Here is a 20456-nt window from a genome sequence, read left to right on the forward strand (position 1 = left end):
TTAGAAGATGTAGTGTCTGCCCTAAGATCTAGAGATCTTGAAGATGAAAAGAAAGATAATAAAATAAATAGTACTGAAGGCTTAAATGTAAAGGGTAACTGGGAACAGAAACCTAAGAATAAAGGCAAAGAGAATTCAAGAGGTAGGAGTAAAACGAGATCAAATTCAAAGTCTAGAGGAACTAGTAGGGGATCCTCAAAAATAAGAACATGCTGGTATTGTAAAAAGGAGGGTCATGTAAGAAAGAATTGTTACAAAAGAAAGAAAGATCTAGAAAATGAAAGCTCTAGTAATCAAGATGCAGTAAATATTTCTGATGGATATGATAGTGCAGAAGGCCTAATTATGATAGAACATACCATAGGTGATGAGTGGATTTTAGATTTAGATTGTACTTTTCACATGACACCTAGGAGAGACTGGTTACTTAACTTCCAGCAAATAGAAGGTGAGAAAGTCCTAATGGGAAATAATCAATCCTGCAATGTGACTGGTTTAGGATCAGTTAGGTTTAAGATGTGGGATGGGACATTTAAGACTTTAGATAATGTGAGACTTGTGCCAAATCTTAGAAGAAATCTTATTGCCCTAGGTATGTTAGATTCCAATGGAGGGTCTTATAAGTCAGAAAATGGTGTTCGTAAGGTGTTTAAAGGATCCGTAGTAGTTCTTAAGGGAATTTGTAAGCAAGGTCTGTATGTCCTTCAAGGAGAGTCTATCTCTGGCAGTGCTGCAGTCTCATCTTCTGAAAATAATGACACTGTCTTGTGGCATAGGAGACTAGGTCATATAGGAATGAAAGGTTTACTAGAATTAAGTAAACAAGGAATTTTAGATCCTAGGAGGATTAATAATTTAGACTTTTGTGAGACATGTGCCTTGGGTAAGTCTCACAGATTGCAGTTTGCTTCTGCAATTCATAAGTCCAAAGATGTCTTAGAGTATGTTCATTCCGATCTTTGGGGATCTTCCCAAGTCCCTAGCTCTCTTTCAAGCGCCTAATATTTCCTATCCTTTATAAATGATTGTTCTATGAAGGTTTGGGTCTATTTCCTTAAGTATAAGAGTGAAGCTTTTGCTAAATTTAAGGAGTGGAAAACCTATGTAGAACTGCAATCAGGCAAGAAAATTAAGACTCTTAGAACAGATAATGGCCTGGAATTCTGTAATCAAGAATTCTCAAATTTCTGCAAACAAGTAGGTATTGCAAGGCATAGAACTTGCAGTGAAACACCTCAGCAAAATGGAGTTGTTGAACGCATGAATAGATCTATTCTAAATAAGGTTAGATGTCTTTTGAAAGACTCAAATTTGCCCAAGAAATTCTAGGCTGAAGTAGTTTCAACTACTTGTTACCTCATAAATAGATCTCTTTCCTCTACCATAAAATTCAGAACTCCTGAGCAGTTATGGAGTGGAAAAATCTCATCTCTAAACCACCTTAGATCTTTTGGATGTATTGCTTATGTCCATAAGAAAGAAGGGAAGTCAGACCCTAGAGCTAAGAAGGTTGTATTCTTAGAATACCCTTAAGGGGTAAAATGATACAAGTTATGGCTAATTGAAGAAAAGAAAATTGTTATCAGCCGGGATGTAGTATTCGAAGAATCAGAATACTATACCCCAAATAAGGTGAAAAATTCAAAGGTAGACCAAGCTGATAAATTTTAGTTTGAGGTGGAAATTGATAGCATTAAAGATAAGATAGGAAAGTCTAGCCAGGGGAGGCATCAAGAGTCTAGCTCTCAAGATCTTGTTGAAACTGAAATGGAAAATGAGGATGATGAAAATTCAGTTGAAATCATTCCAGAATTGGATGATTATGTCCTATCAAGGGATAAAGTGAGGAGAGAAATTAAACCTCCCACAAGGTATGCCCATGCTGATATAATTGCTTATGCTCTTAATATTGGAGATTCAATAGAGCATGAAGAACCTGTTAGTTATCAAGAAGCTTGTTCCAGTAATTATAAAACTAATTGGTTAAAGGCAATAAAGGAAGAGATGGAATCTCTTCAAAAGAATAAAACATGGATTGTTGTAAATAAACCTAAAGATCAAAAGGTTATAGGCTGTAAATGGATATTCAAAAGAAAGCCAGGTATCCCAAGTGTAGAACCAGCCAGATTTAAGGCTAGGGTAGTTGCCAAGGGTTTTTCCCAAAGAGAAGGCATAGACTACTATAAAGTGTTCTGCCCTGTAGTAAAGCATTCCTCTATAAGGTTAGTTTTAGCCTTAGTAGCCTTACACGATCTGGAGCTTGAGCAATTATGTAATACCCGAGAATGATTTGAGGTCATAAATAATATTTGATGAAGGGCATAAATGGACTTTGTGGAAAATAAGACTATAGGGTACACTAACGCAACTTTGGACGATCGAATTGGTCAAAGGGAGTACCCTGGACCTTGGATAGCTAAGGAAAATGGTATAGTATCGACAAGTAATACGAGTTATGATTTTAGGCATCAAAAGAAGTTGGATCGGGAACGGTTCCCGGTACAGCTAAAAAAGGCAATTGTGATTTAGGCTGAAATACCGAATTATCATACGGGGCATCCGGGAAGTCAATGGAACCCCAAGGAAGTTCATATTTGGCATATAGAGTAACCCTTCAGCAGTTTTTGGAAGAAACAAAAGGGTTTGTAGCTAAAACGAAGATTCGGGCCTAAGTGCAGTTTTTTTCGAAATTGACAGAGGGAGATCGAAACAATATTTTTTTGGAATTTTAAAGAGAGTGTTTTGGGATATTTCAAAGGGTTATAAAGGTCTTTAAAGAGAAGTTCAGTTTTTGAGCCAGGGGCAAAATCGTAATTTTTGAGGTTGGGGGGTAAAAGTGTAATTTACCTAAAAATTAGGGGCATTAGCGCAATTAGTCCATTTTTCAGGGACTAAAATGCAATTAAAAATTAGCCCAGGGACCATGTTGAAAATGGTCTAAGTGCAATTATCCAAAAGTTCGGGCCAAAGTGTAATTCTTGAAATCTTATTACTAGGGGCATTTGGGAGATTCAAGAAAAAGCTTCATAAATGACTTTAGAGATAAGGATGAAGTCTCATGATGACGTTAGAGATAAGATGAAGGCTCATGATGACCTTAAGGATAAGATTTATATAAGATTTGATTGGATAAGAAAAGATTTGATTTGGATAAGAAAAGATTTGATTTGGATAACAATGATTGCAGAAGATCTTAGAAGATTTTGGAATAATTACTAAAGATATTAGAAGATTTGGAATGATTATAGAAGATTTACAATGATTGCAGAGAATCTTAGAAGATTTTGGAATGATTACAAAAGATATTAGAAGATTTGGAATGATTATAGAAGATTTACAATGATTGCAGAGAATCTTAGAAGATTTTGGAATGATTACAAAAGATATTAGAAGATTTGGAATGATTATAGAAGATTTACAATGATTGCAGAGAATCTTAGAAGATTTTGGAATGATTGCAAAAGATATCAAAAGATTTGGAATGATTATAGAAAATATTAGAAGATTTGGAATGATTGGAAAAGATTTTGAAAGATTTGAAATGATTGCAGAATATATATTTCTTGGTGGCTAAGTTTCCTAAACATATAAATAGGGGCTCAAGGCTAAGGATTCTCTCATTCGAAGTTGTGATACATTTATGCTAGACGAGAGTGCTTCGGGTTTAGTGGATAGAGGGTTTTTAAAGCATACGCGAGGCATCACACGCGTAGAGCACTTAGGCAGCGCGTGAGGACCTGTAAGGAGGTGGTTTGGTTAAAAGACTTGAGGAGTTGCACGAAAATTGAGGTTGGGCACAAGATTCGAGGTGTTCTGAGTTTCGTTCAAGGTGAGTTGTTCGCTACCAAAATTTGGCTTTCTTGTGAGTGGTTCTTCTCCAAAACTTGATTTACTGTGAGTGTTCTACCGAAAAACTTGGTTTTAAGTTGTGGGTGTTTGCCTCCAAAACTTGATTTATTGTGCTTGTTCTATCTGAACATATGGTGATTTCATGCAAAATGGTTTTGTGCATTAAAATGGTAACTGATTAGTGGTTAATTTTATAAAAATTTTGTTATAATTATATCCTTCTTTTGATCTTAAAAATAGTTTAAATTATATATTAATATATATTTTATGGTTATATGCAAGTTTAAATTGAAAAATGAATGAAATGAAATTTTAAAGTAAAATTTAATAATAATAATAATAATATATAAAATTATATATAATACATATACATCATTATATGCATGCATGTAATATATATATATATATAATATAATATAATATATATATATATATATGTGCCATGTGTAATACATATATATAATATATAATTTATTAATAACATTAAATTATTTTTATTTTTTTTAGGCATGAAGAATTCAAGCCCATGAAGAAATCAAACCCATGGAGAAATCAAGCCCATGAAAAATTAAAGTCCATGAAGAATTCAAGCCCATGAAGAATTAAGGCCCAATTTGAGCAACCCATGGAAGATATTATTTGGAGAAGGCCCAAGGATTATTTTTAATCCTAATGAAGATTAAAAACCAATTTATAGAAATCTATTTTTATTTTTTATGTGAGAGCTTTATTAGGTGTGTTTTTTAGCTAAAATCCATTTAACTATTAGGTGGATATTATAGCTAAAATCCATTTAACTTTATGAATGCTTTATTAGGTATGTATTTTAACTAAAATCCATTTAATATTAGGTGTGTATTATAGCTAAAATCCATTTAACTTTAAGTGTGTGAGTGCCCATTAGATATAATTATGTCTAGTTGAATAATTGAAATTGTGTGGTTTGTATTGCATCTTGTGGCCTATAAATAGATCACTTGATTGCATTTGTAAGTGTGATTATTATTCTTGAATCAAAGTTTAGTTGTTTCCTTATAATTCTCTCTTTGAGAATTGTTCTTGTTCTTTCCCCTTTTCTTTAGTATTCTCTCTTGTGATCTTACTTCCTTCCTTTCTTCTTTTAAATTCTTATGTCATTTATTATTACTTTATTATTCACCGCCTAAATGGCCGGTTAATTTGTGCCTTTAAATTTCTGCAATTTTAATTATTGTCATTTAATTATTCACCGCCTAAATGGACGGTTAGTTTATGCCTTTAAATTTCTGCAATTTTAATTCTGTTATTTAAATATCCACCGCCTAAATGGCCGATTAGTTTATGCCTTTAAAATTTCTTGTCATTTAAATTCTGTTATTTAAATTACGTCGTTTAAATTCATGTCAATTAAGTTTTAAATGGAAATGAGTAGCTAAATCTAATCTTGGGTTAAGGCAAGGACAGTGTCCAACGCCAATGATTCCCAAAGAAAGCTGCGTTTTAAATAAGTAACATTAATTTAAATTTTAGTATGAGTGTATCTTAATTATTGAGAAATCACTAGGTTTGGATTGGAGCGTAAGCCTAACTTAGAGCTTTCATGCCATGTATGAGAGTTACTAGAACTGGAAACGCTATCATACCCAAACCTGGATGATTAATTTAGTTGTTTTGTGTATTAATTGTAATTGAATTTATGGTGGTTGCTTAAATTAGAATCCCGCATATCATGTATGGGGATTGCTTAACCTAGAACTATCATCATCTCTAATTGCATTTAATAACAAACCCTCATATCTGAAATTAAACTAATGTTGCTAATCTTTTATGCTAAAATTTGGTAATCAACGGGTTGGCACTGAAATTGTCTTAACTCAAGTACTATCCAATTTTATATTCTCACCTAAAGTATTTATTTCAATTACTGCCTTAATTTATTTCCTAGTATCTGTTGTTTAAAAAACCATAAAAAACCTTGTTGCCAATTTATCCAAATGCGTGTGTGCTTGTGTGACATTCTTTTTATTTTGCCATAAATAAATCTCTCAGTGGACGACCTGGACTCATTCAGAAAATATAAATTTAAATTTGGACTACAACTGCACTCGTACACTGACGAGTATAAACCTCTCACCTAAACAAAGAAAAAAATATAAAATTTTTATTGTGTTTTGTTTTGTGTTTTAATTGCAGGGTGGGAGTGCAGCCAAATTTTGGCGCCGTTGCCGGGGAGATTGAGGCAAAAACAAAAAGGAAAAAAAAAATATAAGAAGAAGCATCTCCTGATAAATTCGGTAACTCTGTTTCTTTTTACTTTATTTTTATTTGTGCATAGTGTATGATACTTAGGTCAAGTAAAACTGTAGAAAATCAGTCACTCATGTCTCAACACAATGAGAACATGCCACTTCCACAGAACATGTCTGCACGTGGTAGTGACCACGGTGACCCTGATCCCATTGATCAGGAGATAATCAGACCCCTTAGGGAGTATCTTCATCCTCCTAGGCAGACAACCCCCTCATGCATTATTCTTCCCATCAATCATCATAGGTTTAACTTCAAACCTGGCACAATCCAATTGTTGCCAACTTTTCATGGCATGGATTCTGAAAATCCATATACTCATATGAAAGAATTTGAGGAAGTATGTAGCACTTGCATGGACCATACAGCAAATGAGGATGTCATAAGATTAAAACTCTTTCCATTCTCACTGAAAGATAAGGCAAAAATATGGTTAAGCACTCTCCCACCTAGATCTATAGGAACTTGGAGAGAAATGCAAACAACTTTCTTAAAAAAATACTTCCCTGCCAACAGAACTGCTACTCTTCAAAGACAAATCATGAACTTTGCCTGTAAACCAAATGAGAATTTTGTGCAAGCGTGGGAAAGGTTTAAAGACCTTCTTCACACTTGTCCGCACCATGCTTTTGAGCAATGGAGAGTGGTCAGATTCTTTCATGATTCACTCACTCCCCAATTGAAAATGCTAGTTTCTACAATGTGCAATGGAGAATTCTATGAGAAGACTCCAGAAGAAGCTTTCCACTTCTTTGACACATTGGCTGAGAATACAAGGAACTGGGAAGTTAGTCCAACATCTGCTCTTGATTCAAGAGAAAATCCACAACCTAGAGGGAGATACCAACTGAGTGAGAGTGACGATTTAAATGCAAGACTAACTGCTTTAACAAAGAAAGTTGAAAACATGCAACCCAAAAAGGTGCAATCTGTTAATCAAGTGGAAGTAAAGTGTGCTGTGTGTGATGCAACAGATCATTCAACTGAAGAATGTCCTACCCTACCTGCTTTCAAGGAGGTATTGTATGGGCAAACTAATAACAATCATTCACACAACTTTGAGGGGAGACAAAATCAAAATCAGAGTGGAGCCTATTATGAGAATAATCATAACTACAATTCATACCATCCCAATAATAGAAATCACCCCAATTTTTCTTGGAGAAATGATTCTGGAAATCATTCTCAACCTCCTTTCCCTACACAACAACATACCTTCCAACAAAATCAAGGTTCTTCATCTAATACTTACCAACCTCCTCATAGGAGATCTTTGGAAGATACCTTGCACCAGTTCATCCAAAGTCAAACAGGTATCAATAATCAGGTTGCTCAGCTTGTCAAAAATCAAGACCAAACAAACAGAGCCATAAAAGACATTAGGAGCCAGTTGACCAAGATAACACAAACATTGAGTGTGAGAGAACCCGGGAAGTTTCCATCCCAAACTAATCCTAACCCAATTAGGCAAACCAACCAGGTAGAAGCTTCAAATAGTGAAACCAACACTCATGAACAAGTGCAAGCAGTGATTGCCCTAAGAAGTGGAAGAATAATTGAGAAATCAACTGATCCTAGGATAAACCAACATGTTGATGAAGAAAAAGAACCAAAAGATCATGAATCCACCATGGAAAAAAATGAAAAAAATGAGGAAAATGAGAAAAATGAAATACAAAAAGAAGATGAGAAAGAAATTCAATACAGGCCCAAACCACCTTTTCCACAAAGGTTGAATCATTTGAAAAAAGAGCAACAAAATACAGATATATATGAAGTGTTTAAGCAAGTGAGAATCAACATCCCGCTGTTGGATGCAATCAAACAAACACCTTCATATGCAAAGTTTTTGAAAGATCTGTGCACTGTCAAAAGGAAAACAAATGTGCATGAAAAGGCATTCTTGACTGAACAAGTCAGCGCCATTCTCCAATTGAAAACTCCTCCCAAATACAAAGATCCAGGCTGTCCAACCATTACATGCATCATAGGAAGTCAAAAGGTTGATCGGGCACTCTTGGATTTAGGAGCTAGTGTCAATTTGTTGCCATACAGTGTGTATCAACAGTTGGGATTAGGTGAGCTTAAACCCACTAGAGTGACCCTTCAGCTGGCTGATCGATCAGTCAAAGTTCCACGAGGAATTGTGGAGGATGTTCTGGTACAAATCGATAAGTTCTACTTTCCAGTGGACTTCATCGTTTTGGACACCCAGCTGCATCAGGGGCCTCAACCTCCTGTGCCAGTCATCTTAGGTCGACCATTCCTTGCCACATCAAATGCCATCATCAACTGTAGGAATGGTGTGTTAAAGCTATCTTTTGGGAACATGACTGTAGAAATGAATATCTTCAGGGTAGCCAAACATCAGGACACTGAGAGTGAAGTGGAGGAGGTAGACTTGATCCAAACACTGACCAATGACTGTTTTGAAGAGTTCATGAGAAGACCCAAAGAAGGAAATCAAGATCTCGAAGAAATAAAAGAAGTGGAAGTCATAAGCAAAGAAAGTGAGAAGCCTACATGGATGCCTGGTTTAGAGCCATTAAGGAACTTGGACAGTAAGCTCATGGCTCCTGATAGCCATCAGTCCACGCCTGAGAGAAAGCCATTGCCCAGTGATTTGAAGTATGTCTTTCTAGGAGAAGGGGAAGCATTCCCAGTGGTGATCTCTTCAAGTTTGACACCTCAGCAAGAGCAACAACTGATAGAAGTTCTAAAAGCACACAGGAAGTCATTAGGATGGACCATTTCAGATTTGCAAGGTATTAGCCCTTTGATCTGTACTCATAAGATATTCTTGGAAGAAGGAGCAAAACCAGTTAGGCAAATGCAAAGGAGATTAAATCCCAACATGAAAGAAGTTGTCAGAAAAGAAGTGCTTAAGCTATTGGATGCTGAAATAATTTACCCAATCTCTGATTCTAAGTGGGTAAGTCCAACACAGGTAGTACCCAAAAAGTCTGGAGTCACTGTTGTAAAAAATGAGAACAATGAACTGATTCCCACGCGCATCCAGACAGGATGGCGTATGTGCATTGATTATAGAAAGCTCAATTCTGTGACAAGGAAAGATCATTTTCCTTTGCCTTTCTTGGATCAAGTTCTGGAGAGAATAGCAGGCCAAGCCTACTATTGTTTCTTAGATGGCTACTCAGGGTACAATCAGATAGAAATTGCACTAGAAGATCAAGAGAAGACAACTTTCACATGTCCATTTGGGACATTTGCATACAGGTGCATGCCATTTGGGTTATGCAATGCTCCAGCCACCTTTCAAAGGTGTATGATGAGCATTTTCAGTGAAATGGTTGAGCAGATTGTTGAAGTATTTATGGATGACTTTTCTGTTTATGGAAGTAACTTTGAGGCCTGTTTGGAGAATCTGAAAAAGGTTTTAGCAAGATGTGAGGAAACAAATCTGATACTCAATTGGGAAAAATGTCACTTCATGGTGAAACAGGGCATAGTCTTGGGGCACATCGTTTCATCTAGGGGGATGGAGGTAGACAGGTCAAAAATTGAAACAATTCAAAAACTCCCCATCCCTAGGAATGTGAAAGACATCAGAAGTTTTTTGGGACATGCAGGGTTTTATAGGAGATTCATTGCTTCCTTTAGCACCATAACAAGACCCTTGTGCCATTTGTTGTCTCAAGATGTTCCGTTTGAATGGAGTCCTGCCTGTCAAAATGCTTTTGATAAATTGAAAGATGCACTCATTTCAGCACCTATCATTCAGTCCCCTGATTGGTCCCTCCCATTTGAACTTATGTGCGATGCTAGTGATTACGCGGTAGGAGCTGTGTTAGGGCAGAGGAAGGATAAGAAACCTCATGTGATATATTATGCTAGCAAAACTCTTAATGAGGCACAAAAGAATTACACCACTACAGAGAAAGAGTTACTAGCAGTTGTCTTTGCCCTGGACAAGTTTCGATCTTACCTCGTAGGGTCACTAGTGATCATTTTTACTGATCACGCTGCTCTGAAGTATTTGTTCACAAAGCAAGATGCAAAACCCCGTCTGCTCCGATGGATCTTACTCCTGCAAGAGTTCAACATTGAAATCAGAGACAAGAAGGGAGTAGAAAATGTGGTGGCTGACCATTTGTCAAGGATTCCAAGTCAAGATCTCACACAATTTGATGAACCAATTCATGACAATTTCCCTGATGAGCAACTGTTTAAAGTGAATGTTATTCGTGCATCATTTGTTGTCCCTTGGTATGCCGACATTGCGAACTACCTGGCAACTGGTCTGATCCCAGACCATTGGAGTAAGCAAGATAGGCATAAATTCTTCAGAAAAGTCAGAACCTTCTTTTGGGATGAGCCCTACCTCTTCAAGTATTGTCCTGACCAAATCATCCGTAGATGCATACCCGATCATGAGCAACAAAGTGTCATTAATTTCAGTCATACTCTTGCATGTGGAGGCCATTTTTCTGTCAAGAAAACAGTTGCAAAAATTTTTCAGAGTGGATTTTATTGGCCGACACTGTTCAAGGATGTGTACAAGTTCTGTTCAAATTGCGATCGATGTCAAAGGTTAGGAAGTCTGTCAAGGAGAAACATGATGCCATTACATCCGATCCAAGTGTTAGAAGTTTTTGACTGTTGGGGTATGGATTTTATGGGCCCATTTGTCAATTCATTTGGTCATGAATATATCTTACTTGCTGTTGACTATGTGTCCAAATGGGTAGAAGCAATCCCGGCCAGAACAAATGACCATAGGACTGTCGTGAAATTTTTGAAAGAAAACATATTCAGTCGATTTGGGATGCCACGAGCAATCATCAGTGATGGGGGTTCCCATTTTTGTAATAAAGTTGTGGCAGGATTAATGAAGAAATATGGTGTACTGCATAAGGTTGCAACACCATACTATCCCCAAACCAATGGTCAAGTCGAGCTATCCAATAGGGAGATTAAGCGCATATTGGAAAAGACTGTTGCTGCTAATCGTAAGGATTGGTCCTTAAGACTAGTAGACGCTCTTTGGGCGTACAGGACAGCTTACAAAACAATTTTGGGAATGTCTCCCTATAGGCTAGTATACGGTAAATCTTGTCATCTGCCGGTGGAAATTGAGCATAAAGCATATTGGGCAATTCATAAGATCAACAAGAGTCTAACTGAAGCAGGCTTATCCAGGAAGCTCCAATTGAATGAACTTGAGGAAATTCAGAATTAAGCATTTGAAAATGCACGATTGGCCAAGGTTCGCATGAAAGAGTTACATGATCGGCACATCATTCGAAAAAGCTTTCAGGTAGGGCAACGGGTACTCTTGTATGATTCTCGATTGCATCTATTCCCAGGAAAATTGAAGTCTCGATGGGTCGGCTCCTTTGTAATCAAGTCCATCTCAGGATATGGGGCATTTGAGATAGAAAATCCGGAGTCAAGACAGCTTCTAACAGTCAATGGTCATAGGTTGAAACCATACCAGGGTAATGTTGAGGAGAATGAAGGAGTTGTGGATTTGGATGATCCATCATCATCTGATGAGTAGGGAAAGTTTCCTATCGTCTGGGAATCTGACGTTAAAAGACCACCTTTCCATTTAGGTTAAATGGATGTTTATAGATCTGAAAAAAAATAAAAAATAAAAAATAAATAAAAAATTAAATAAAAAAATGAGAAAAATAAAATAAAATAAAATAATAAAGAATTATATATATAAGTTGTTCATTTTCTACATTACTTAATTAACTTTGATTCAAATAGTGTTTCTCTGTGTACAGTCTAAATAAATTTTTTTTGTATACGAGTTCATGCATTGAAGACCACCAGGTATGCCTATCTTCTATCATTTTATTGTCGATTGAGGACAATGAGCAATTTAAGTTGGGGGGTAAGGTGTACTTGATTTTATTGGTGTTTGAAACTGATCCATTGTGCAAATAATTTTGTTAGACTCGATAATATTGTCTTGTGTGGTATGTATGATTTTATTGGGCCCCTAAAACAAAACATTTATTAAAAAAAAATAAAAAAAAATAATTAATAATAATAATAAGAATAAGAATAAAAAAAATTAAAAAAAAAACAATAAAATAATAATAATAAAAAAATTGAATTGAGAGAGACAGAATTGACGCTGGTGGTAGCTATCTTTTCTTGGGCAATGCAATCACACTGCCCTATAAAGAATAAAACACACTGCCAAATGTTGAAAAATGAGGCACCAAGCGTTGAAAAAGAGACGTCAAGCATGACCCTGTAATTATGGCATGCCTCGAGCCGAGTGTAAAATAGTGATGGTCATTGCTCTATAAGAGACTCCATATCTGTATAAGGCAAGCCACCCTTCTTGAGCTCAGTCTTCTCTCCTTTGTGTTATTCTCCGATCAGGTACTCTCATCCCTTTTGTAAAGTTTATAGTTCTTTACTTTTTTCTTAGTATAGTTAAAAAAAAAAAAAAATGGATCTTTATCTCTCAAAAATTCACAAGTACTATCCATCTCTCCCGCAGAATGATTTGAAAAAAATTTATGTTACTAGGTGTGAAAGACTTAGGTTGTTGATGCTTAATAACATCCCTGAAGATATTCGTTGGTTGATCGAAGCAAAAGTTCGATTAGCTGGTGAAACTTCACCTAGTTTTAAGCATTTTTTAGGCTTAGGGAAGAGTAGTTTTGCGAAGAAAAGAAGAGCGAAAATAGTGAATGGTTGTTACAAATGTGCTCGATAGACCTGTAACACACGATGCAAATCTGTGGGGTTTACGTCCATAAATCGAAAAGATAAAATTAGTTTCATAAAGGATGGACTGAGTAAAGAGTCTCTGGATGATATCCGATTGACTCTTGAGACGCATCCATGTGGAATAGTGCAAAGAGAACTTCTTGCTTTATGAACCCAGTTCAGAAGTGACCACCAATGCTATAGTCTTGGGAATCTGACTAAAAACGACCCTATTTGCCAATCTATAAGAAAATTGGATGGGAAGCTTATCCCCAGAGGAAGATGTGAGCCACAATCACAATTACTTATACATACGCATGATTTTTGTTTGTATTTATTTCTTGTTGAATTGTTGTATAGCTACTTTTGATCGCCAAACTTCTTTTCAGGACATACAAAAGGAACAAACATGGAAGGCCAGTTAGTTCGTCGAATCAATACCATATGTGTACTTTGTGGCTCTCAACTTGGGAGCGATATTTGTTACGTACTTGCAGCGAGCGAACTTGGTAAAAAATTAGGAGAGAAAAAAATTAATTTGGTATATGGAGGGGGAAGTCGTGGATTGAATGGTTATGTTTCACAAGCTGTACATCTTGGAAATTCATCTGTGGTAGGTATAATGCCAATCCCTTTAGCTGAACCACATATTTCTGGGATTACACGCGGTCAACTTATAGAAACGACTTCTATGTCTGAGCGCATGGCTTGTAAGATTTATCAGTCAGATGCTTTCATTGCTTTACCAGGAGGTTTTGGAACACTTGAAGAAATCTTTTGTATAATCTCCTGGGCCAAGAGTAATCTCCATACCAAACCTATTGGACTTTTAAATGTTAACCATTTTTTCGATGGGTTACTCTCTTTTCTTGATCAGGCTGTGAACCAACAGTTCATTTCTCGTTCAGCAAGAAAAATTCTCATTTCTACATCCACCATTGATAAGCTGCTAGAGAAATTACATGCTTATGTTCCACAGTACGATCCTCATGAGCCTCGGATAGACTGGTCTAAGGCAATTAGTAACAAGCGCCAAAGGGGTCCGATTAATTTAGATTTATCACTGTGAGAAATGCTCTTTATTAAGATGGCTGAGTAAGGAGTACTTTTTGTACTCTTGAGACGCATCTAGTTATTGTACAACTTGCAGAATTTTTCTTGGTTGTGTTCTTTAAAAAAAAAAAAAAAAAACAAAACAAAACAAAACTGTGGAATGTTGTTAGCAAAGTCTTTGATAAGATGGCTGAGTAAGGAGTACTTTTTATACTCTTGAGACGCATTTTGCTTATCTTATGACTTGCATGAAATTTTTATTTTGGTGTGAAAATATAAATATATATATATGGTGTGCTCATTTGTTGTTTAAGTTTTAGCAGTTCACAGCAAATCTATGGACTTGTGGAGTTACAGGTATTCCTAACAACCCTGATTTATTACTGCAATTCAAGTTGAGGGGTGTAAGGTCTAGTCATGAATCATCTGGTTTATATTTAACTGTGAGTTTGTAATTACTAGTTTGTAGTCTTGTGGGAATTGATTATCTTTATCTGCTCTTATAAAAAAAAAAAAATTATTATGTGTTTTAAATAATGCTATTCCTAAAGCTTTAAAGTTATGCACTGATAGCCGGTTAAGTTTGCAATACGAAACATGAATGCATTGATTTCTCATTTGAAAATGTTTATGCATGAGAATAAGTAATTTACATCATTAGGGATTCAAAATTTAGAAATTGGTTATCGGTCATAAAGTCAAAGGTAACAGTAATTAGCTGATTAGTACATTGTATGATCCCTCAACAGAAGTGGAGACTATTACCCAAGCAAGTGTTTGAGCCTAATAACCGTTAATTCTGAGTGAAATAACACTTACTCTAAATATGCTCTCTTGTTTATCTTATCTTTTCAATGGCTTCAAAATATCAATTCGCTTTGAATGTCTAGTATGATAGCGGATGAATTTGACTGGTTTCAAACTATGAATTAGATGACTGAGAAGCATGATAGGGGGATCAATTTCTTTCATTTTGAGCCTATTTTTTTCTTTAAATCAATCTCTTGTTAGCCCATTTGAGCCATTTGTAGTACAACTTCTTTCGTTACCATTGTTTAACCCATAACCATATGAATTTTATCCAACCTGGTGTGATTTTGGGAATTAGTCTGTTTATCTATTTTCATATTTAAAAAGAAAAAGAAAAAAAAAGAAGAAAAAAAAAAGAGAAAAAATAAGAAAAAAAAAAGTGAAAAAAAGGAGCAAATTCTCTTAGTTATTCAGTATAACTGTTTCAAAATAAATGCTAAAAAAAAAAAAAAAAATCCCGACACACCCTTTGCACACTCTACCTTTTCTTTGACAACCCGTATTAATCTTATAGCCCCATTACAACCCAGTCTGGTCCTTTTTTATGCTATAAATCATGTGATCTCAGAATTCGAGTTTGGAGTAGGGAATCATGTTTAAATTCAAAAGTTACTCGTCTAGAGCATTATTCCAATCATGAAGCTATGTCAATTTCCCTGTTCTTTCATGAAAATACGTTCCTTGTATTTGGGATGGCACCGAGTTTTGAACTTGTTCTGCATTTACTCTTATAACGGTGCACCCCCTTGTGTGTACACTTGAGGAATCCTTTTTATTGGAGAGAAAATCCATAGTAAGATTTGAAGTCAAAACTTCGAGGGAGTAAGTCTATGTGTTGGTTATCTTAATTTCCATTCCTGAGATTGTATGACCTTTAACCAAAAATCTGATTTAGAATGCTAAATTATTTATTTAATTTTATGCATTTCGGTTTCGAATTTGAAATTTTTACATTCATACAGTTATTGTGAATAAAGTTTGGCAGGTGTATAATCTGATTGCTAAGGGACTAGAAATGTTTAAGTTGGGGGGTATGATTAGTGGTTAATTTTATAAAAATTTTGTTATAATTATACCCTTCTTTTGATCTTAAAAATAGTTTAAATTATATATTAATATATATTTTATGGTTATATGCAAGTTTAAATTGAAAAATGAATGAAATGAAATTTTAAAGTAAAATTTAATAATAATAATAATAATATATAAAATTATATATAATACATATACATCATTATATGCATGCATGTAATATATATATATATAATATAATATAATATAATATATATATGTGCCATGTGTAATACATATATATAATATATAATTTATTAATAACATTAAATTATTTTTATTTTTTTTAGGCATGAAGAATTCAAGCCCATGAAGAATTCAAGTCCATGAAGAAATCAAACCCATGGAGAAATCAAGCCCATGAAAAATTAAAGTCCATGAAGAATTCAAGCCCATGAAGAATTAAGGCCCAATTTGAGCAACCCATGGAAGATATTATTTGGAGAAGGCCCAAGGATTATTTTTAATCCTAATGAAGATTAAAAACCAATTTATAGAAATCTATTTTTATTTTTTATGTGAGAGCTTTATTATGTGTGTTTTTTAGCTAAAATCCATTTAACTATTAGGTGGATATTATAGCTAAAATCCATTTAACTTTATGAATGCTTTATTAGGTATGTATTTTAGCTAAAATTCATTTAATATTAGGTGTGTATTATAGCTAAAATCCATTTAACTTTAAGTGTGTGAGTGCCCATTAGATATAATTATATCTAGTTGAATAATTGAAATTGTGTGGTTTGTATTGCATCTTGTGGCCTATAAATAGATCACTTGATTGCATTTGTAAGTGTGATTATTATTCTTGAATCAAAGTTTAGTTGTTTCCTTATAATTCTCTCTTTGAGAATTGTTCTTGTTCTTTCCCCTTTTCTTTAGTATTCTCTCTTATGATCTTACTTCCTTCCTTTCTTCTTTTAAATTCTTATGTCATTTATTATTACTTTATTATTCACCGCCTAAATGGCCGGTTAATTTGTGCCTCTAAATTTCTGCAATTTTAATTCTTGTTATTTAATTATTCACCGTCTAAATGGACGGTTAGTTTATGCCTTTAAATTTCTGCAATTTTAATTCTGTTATTTAAATATCCACCGCCTAAATGGCCGGTTAGTTTATGCCTTTAAAATTTCTTGTCATTTAAATTCTGTTATTTAAATTACGTCGTTTAAATTCATGTCAATTAAGTTTTAAATGGAAATGAGTAGCTAAATCTAATCTTGGGTTAAGGCAAGGATAGTGTCCAACGCCAATGATTCCCAAAGAAAGCTGCGCTTTAAATAAGTAACATTAATTTAAATTTTAGTATGAGTGTATCTTAATTATTGAGAAATCACTAGGTTTGGATTGGAGCGTAAGCCTAACTTAGAGCTTTCATGCCATGTATGAGAGTTACTAGAACTGGAAACGCTATCATACCCAAACCTGGATGATTAATTTAGTTGTTTTGTGTATTAATTGTAATTGAATTTATGGTGGTTGCTTAAATTAGAATCCCGCATATCATGTATGGGGATTGCTTAACCTAGAACTATCATCATCTCTAATTGCATTTAATAACAAACCCTCATATCTGAAATTAAACTAATGTTGCTAATCTTTTATGCTAAAATTTGGTAATCAACGGGTTGGCACTGAAATTGTCTTAACTCAAGTACTATCCAATTTTATATTCTCACCTAAAGTATTTATTTCAATTACTGCCTTAATTTATTTCCTAGTATCTGTTGTTTAAAAAACCATAAAAAACCTTGTTGCCAATTTATCCAAATGCGTGTGTGCTTGTGTGACATTCTTTTTATTTTGCCATAAATAAATCTCTCAGTGGACGACCTGGACTCATTCAGAAAATATAAATTTAAATTTGGACTACAACTGCACTCGTACACTGACGAGTATATACCTCTCACCTAAACAAAGAAAAAAATATAAAATTTTTATTGTGTTTTGTTTTGTGTTTTAATTGCAGGGTGGGAGTGCAGCCAGTAACCGGTGACGGTTGGATTTATGAGGGAGGTTTGTCCCTAAACGTTTTGAACTGTGCATTGCATTTTATAAATGTTGTTTATACGATGCATTGAATTGTGAATTGTTGCATTGTCTTGAGTTTTATGTGTACGTATGGAATGTCAGCCTCGGATGTTGTCTGGATAGTGTAGCCATAATTCTCCAAGGGCGTGACGGAATAATAAGGTTATCTGATGCTGGTGTGCATGTCAGGATAGCCGCCTTGGTTTCCGTGCCAGACCGTTTGGTCAGGGAAGTTGCACTAGGACGACTAGGTGGTCCATACTGTGTTATTCATGTGGGATGTCATCCTAGGATGTTGTCTGGATAGTGTAGCCGTAATTCTCTAAGGGCGTGACGGAATAATAGGGGTATCTGATGCTAGGTGTGCATGTCAGGATAGCCGCCTTGATTTCCGTGCCAGGCCGTTTGGCTAGGGAAGTTGCACTAGGACAACTAGGTGGTCCATGTGAAATTTTGGAGTTGAGATTGTATGGTGGTTCCTGGATGCTTAAGGTGGGAACGTATTCTGGTGAGATGCGTTGGCAGCCCTATTTAAGCTAGAATCGCGTCGCGTTGTCGTGTCGTCGAGTCGATGTGGTGGCATAGCTTTTAGAGAGATTGCTCTTTTCCCGTGGTAGGGTTAAGCACGTGGGAATTCTCTTGAGCTAGGGCTTACCGGGTATATTGGTTTATTTCATGCCTTGCATTATTCATGAAAAATGTGTTTTGAACACTCACTTAGATGATTCATCATCTAATTTGGACTTTGTCCTTGGAATATTCAAACGTTCCAGGTGAAGGCAGCGGTGCAAAAGGGAAAGGAATCGTCGAGGAGTGACGGCGATTAGTAAATAGTTTACATTATGTCTTTTCAGTTATGTTATTTACTTTTGAAAACGTCATGTAAACGTTGGTGCAACTTTATATATAAATAAAGTGGTTTTGGTTATGACCTGTTGAGGTTTCGATCTAGCTTCCGCATTTGTGTTGGTGAACCTGTCTTGGTTTATTAATGGTTCATAGTTGATATACTGAGAAGGTGTAACGGGATCTTCGGGGAATGGTTTTTGTGTTGGGTTTTTGTTTGAAAAAAAAATTTATCCCCGGAATCTTACGTTACGTTAACGCTCCTGGGAATTGGGGTGTTACAAATTAGATGTTAAGACTGATTTTCTCCAGGAAAACCTAGAAGAGAAAATATATATGAATCAGCCTATAGGTTTCATAGAAAAAGATAAGGAGAATAAGGTTTGCTTGTTGCAAAGGTCTCTTTATAGTCTAAAGCAATCTCCTAGACAATGGTATAGGAGATTTGATGAGTTTATACTCAAAGAAAATTACACTAGGTGTAACTTTGACCATTGTGTTTATTTCAAACAGCTTAAAGAAAAGCTGTTCATATATCTCCTTATATATGTAGATGATATGCTTATAGCATGTAAAGAAAATGGAGAAATAGATAGATTGACTCAAGTCCTAAAATCAGAATTTGAAATGAAAACCCTAGGAGCAGCCAGGCGTATTTTAGGGATAGATATCACTAGAGATAGGAAAAAAGGTACTTTGACCTTGTCCCAATCTAGTTACTTAAAGAAAGTGATAAATCTCTTTGATATGGAAGGTTGCAAACCTGTTTCAACCCCTATTCCTTCCCATTTTAAGCTTCAAGCTGTAAAATGATGCTTATCTAAGGAAGAAGCTAAATATATGAAGAATGTTCCTTACTCTAATGCAGTAGGAAGCCTCATGTATGCCATGATAAGTACTAGGCCTGATATAACCTATGGGGTTAGCCTAGTAAGTAGATTCATGTGTAATCCTTCTAAGGAACATTGGTCAGCTGTTAAGTGGGTTCTAAGGTATTTAAAGGGGTTAATTAATAAGGGTTTAGTGTTTAGATCAAATGCTGAAAATTCCAACAGTATTAAGGGTTATTGTGATTTTGATTTTGTAGCTGATTTGGATAAAAGAAGATCCTTATCATGATATGTTTTCACTCTAGGTGGAAATGTGATAAGTTGGAAAGCAAATCTCCAACACATAGTGGCCTTATCAACCACTAAGGCTGAATATATTGCATTAACAGAAGCTATGAAAGAAGTTATCTGGTTGCAGGGAATAGTTAGAGAATTAGGTTTAGGTGACCAAATTCTTAAGATATATTGTGATTCCCAAAGTGAAATTCATCTCTCAAAGAATAGTATTTTTCATGAGAGAACCAAGCACATAGATGTGTGTCTTTATTTTGTTAGAGATATTATAGCTAAAGGTCAGGTTAAGATAGAAAAGATTTCTATTCTAATAAATCCTGCAAATATTCTAACTAAATCAGTTCCTGTAGTTAAGTTTGAGCAGGCTTTAGATTTGGTCAATATTCTTCTAACGTAGGTGTGGAAGATTTGCAGGGGTCTCTAGTCATTATCCTCTATTTAATCCATTCTTGAATCAAGGTGGAATTTGTTGATTTATGTGATTCAAAATGTCTTCTCAATTTTTGTTGATTATATGAAATTGGTGAGCTGCATTTGTTATTCTTCATATTGAATTTAAAATGCTGATTGACATTCTATTAATATGGTTTCTTGGGCTATTGATATTTGTGGGTTGCTAAGTCTTATGGGCCGAGCCCATATTCATTTCATGTGGCATTTTCGTTGCTGGCCAAGCCCATTTGTTGG

The 20456-nt window shown here is 35.2% G+C and overlaps 1 protein-coding gene across 1 annotated transcript; it reads left to right on the forward strand.

The window, feature by feature from the left end:
• The first annotated feature begins 1767 nt into the window (after positions 1–1767).
• LOC127796879 (uncharacterized) lies at positions 1768–20166 on the forward strand. Its single transcript, XM_052329283.1, has 3 exons — positions 1768–2222; positions 10252–10850; positions 20111–20166. The coding sequence occupies exons 1-3, from the start codon at positions 1768–1770 to the stop codon at positions 20164–20166; spliced, it is 1110 nt and encodes a 369-aa protein (XP_052185243.1).
• Positions 20167–20456: the final 290 nt, after the last annotated feature.

This window comes from Diospyros lotus, chromosome 3 (genome assembly GCF_014633365.1).
Source record: "Diospyros lotus cultivar Yz01 chromosome 3, ASM1463336v1, whole genome shotgun sequence".
Lineage (NCBI taxonomy): Eukaryota > Viridiplantae > Streptophyta > Magnoliopsida > Ericales > Ebenaceae > Diospyros > Diospyros lotus.